The sequence below is a fragment of the Macrobrachium nipponense genome, chromosome 34, assembly GCF_015104395.2.
Source record: "Macrobrachium nipponense isolate FS-2020 chromosome 34, ASM1510439v2, whole genome shotgun sequence".
NCBI classification, from domain to species: Eukaryota; Metazoa; Arthropoda; class Malacostraca; order Decapoda; family Palaemonidae; genus Macrobrachium; species Macrobrachium nipponense.
In genome coordinates, this window is record NC_061095.1 from 57,506,027 (window position 1) to 57,509,079 (window position 3,053).

Consider the following 3,053-nt stretch of genomic DNA (forward strand, 5'->3'; position numbering starts at 1 on the left):
CCTCCTTCATCCAAACAGCTGTTGGCTCTCAAACTGAGAGCTGGTCCTCCTTCCTCCAAACAGCTGTTGACTCTCAAACTAAGATCTGGTACTCCTTCCTCCAAACAGCTGTTGGGTCTCATCCTTAGAGCTGACCCTCCTGCTTCCGTCAGGGAGACAAGGGAATCGCCAAGGATGCCTGATGAAAAGCCCATGTAAAGGATTTGGACTGATGCTGCGTCATGTACCACAGGCATTGCGATCTTCGTGGCCCAGTCAATGAGTTTGATGGTAGGATGGGTGTGTGGGAGGTGGGGGGGCCTCACCATTGCTGGTTGCTGCTGGGGGGAGCAGCAGTGAACACCCATCCTGCAGTCAAGCCCATCGAATGGACCAAGAAGATCGCAGCTCCTCTGGAACACAACGCTGCAGCATCCATTACCTTTTATGTTCATTGCTTCCATCTTGCATCACTTGACTGATTCACACTGTCTGCAACTTTGGCAGAAGGTAGTGACCTTATGGTGTCATCCTCGTCTGAATTATTCATCCATGGTTCGGGTGAATGCTACGATGCGATCAAGTCTTTCAACTTGCTTCAGCAACTTTTTCTTTAACTCTTTATTTTTGTCCTTTTCACTTTCCAGAGCATTCGCCATGGACTTTATCACTTCATCTTTTTGGGTCACTTTACCCTTAATATCTAGATTTGTACCTTCCAATTCAGCCAGTCTCGACTTCATCTGCTCGAGTTCCTCATTCAGAATTCTGTTTGTCTCTTCTTCCTTTTCCAAACAATTCTTCAAAAGAGTTATTTCCTGGTCTTTCTCAGCTAACTCTTTCTTTACTTCAGCCTTTTCACTATCAACTTCGGCTGCCCAGTTTCTCATCAGCTGAGCTTCTGCTCTCAGAATTCTGTTGGTCTGTTCGCCATTTTCTAAAGAATTCTTCAGTGAATTTATTTCTTGTTCTTTATTGAGTAACTCTTCTTCCAACTTGGCCTTTTCAAGTCCTAGTTCAGCTTCACAATTTCTTATGTGCTGAACTTGTTCAATCAATCTTCTGTTCCTCTCCTTTTCATTCTCTAAAGAATCCTTCAGTGAATTCATTTCTTGTTCCTGACTGCCCAATTCCTCATCCATCTTAGCATTTTGACCGCCCAGTTCAGCTACCCATTTTCTCATGTGCTGAACTTCTTCTTTCAAAATGCTATTCTCTCCTTCTGCATTTTCTAAGGAATTATTCAGGGAGTTTATTTCCAGTTCTTTACTGGCCAATTCCTCAATCTTCTTGGCATTTTGACCACCCAGTTCAGCTACCCATTCTCTCATATGCTGAACTAACTTCGTTCACTACCATCTCTCTTCTGCATTTTCTAAGGAATTATTCAGGGAGTTAATTTCCAGTTCTTTACTGGCCAATTCCTCATCCTTCTTAGCATTTTGACCACCCAGTTCAGCTACCCATTCTCTCATATGCTGAACTTCTTCTTTCAAAATATTATTCTCTCCTTCTGCACTTTTCTATGAATTCTCGATTCAGTGAATTTATTTCCAGTTCTTTACTGGCCAATTCCTCATTCTTCTTAGCATTTTGACCACCCAGTTCAGCTACCCATTCTCTCATATTCTGAACTTCTTCTTTCAAAATACTATTCTCTCCTTCTGCATTTTCTAGCGAATTCTTTAGTGAATTTATTTTTAGTTCTTTACTGGCAATTCTCATTCTCTTAGCATTTTGACACCCGTTCAGCTACCCATTCTCTCATATTCTGAACTTCTTCTTTCAAAATACTATTCTCTCCTTCTGCATTTTCTAGCGAATTCTTTAGTGAATTTATTTTTAGTTCTTTACTGGCCAATTCCTCATTCTTCTTAGCATTTTGACCACCCAGTTCAGCTACCCATTCTCTCATATTCTGAACTTCTTCTTTCAAAATACTATTCTCTCCTTCAGCATTTTCTAGCGAATTCTTTAGTGAATTTATTTTTAGTTCTTTCCTTGCCAATTCCTCCTCCATCATGGCGTTTTTACCTCCTAGTTCAGCAACCCAGTTTCTCATCTGCTGAACTTCGTCGTTCAAAAGTCTGGTCTTCTCCTTTTCGTCCTTATTCTTTTTAATTTCCTCTTCGAGATCGCCATTCCTCTGTTGTAGATCGGCTATTACTTGTGCAGAAGCTTCTTTTAAAATTTCCAAATGGTCGACCTCATTCTCTTTCTCTTCCAGACCTTCTCTCAGTTGGTCATTTGCCCTCTTGAAGCATTCATTCGCTGAAGCCAACACTCGATTGGTGGCTTCAGCTTCCTGTAATCTGGAGGCGAGCTCAGTTTCCTCCTTTTGGGCTCTTTCCATCCTCTCTTGGAAAAGATTCAACTGTTTTTCCAAAATCTGGATGTCTCTGCCTCTCGCTTTCTCCTCCTCTTCCAGACGACGTTCCATTTCTTTCTTATCCAGTGCGGTCCATTCAATCAAAAGATCTTTCTCTGCGATTTGATTCTGCAGAGACTCGATCTGTTCCTTAGCTTCGTCCAAGACACGTTCCATTTTAGTTTCCCGGAGCTTACTCTTGTCCAAGTTCTCTTCCAGCATCATTATGTCAGCGTCCAGACGTCCTCGTTGGAGTTCCAAAGATTGAACGTATTGGTGGATTTTGAGTGAAGTATTAAAATTTCGGTTGTTCCTTTCAATTGCCCACAATTCGGGAGTCTCTCTTTTGAAGGAACCTCACCCAGAAGAAGTACAAGCTATGTTGATGTGGTCTCAGTCATCAAACTTAACAAGATTTAGCAGAAAGTTAGAGAAATTGCAAGAATCATCTGTTTATAAGCGATCAGTCTATCACTTCATTGCCCAGGGAAGGTATCGAGCAAGCTTTATCCAGCCCTTGTGCCAGGGAACAGGAGGTCACTGAAACACATCTAAAACAAGAAAGCCTATTGCAAGACAAGTGACTACAGATCTGCAAAACCTAAGGCCTCCTGAACCAGAAGTGAAGAGACAGAAACCAATCTCTGAGGGAATGGATTTGTTGCTTTCGTTTCAAGAGTTAAGTGCCTAACGAAAGCCTTCAGTG

General features: G+C 41.9%; 1 protein-coding gene across 1 annotated transcript; it reads right to left on the bottom strand.

Annotated features, from left to right (window-relative positions):
- Positions 1 to 1,708: 1,708 nt before the first annotated feature.
- LOC135208109 (uncharacterized) lies at positions 1,709 to 2,572 on the bottom strand. The gene has a single exon (XM_064240256.1). It carries the CDS (start codon positions 2,570 to 2,572, stop codon positions 1,709 to 1,711), a length of 864 nt encoding a protein of 287 aa, XP_064096326.1.
- Between the last annotated feature and the right edge of the window lie 481 nt (positions 2,573 to 3,053).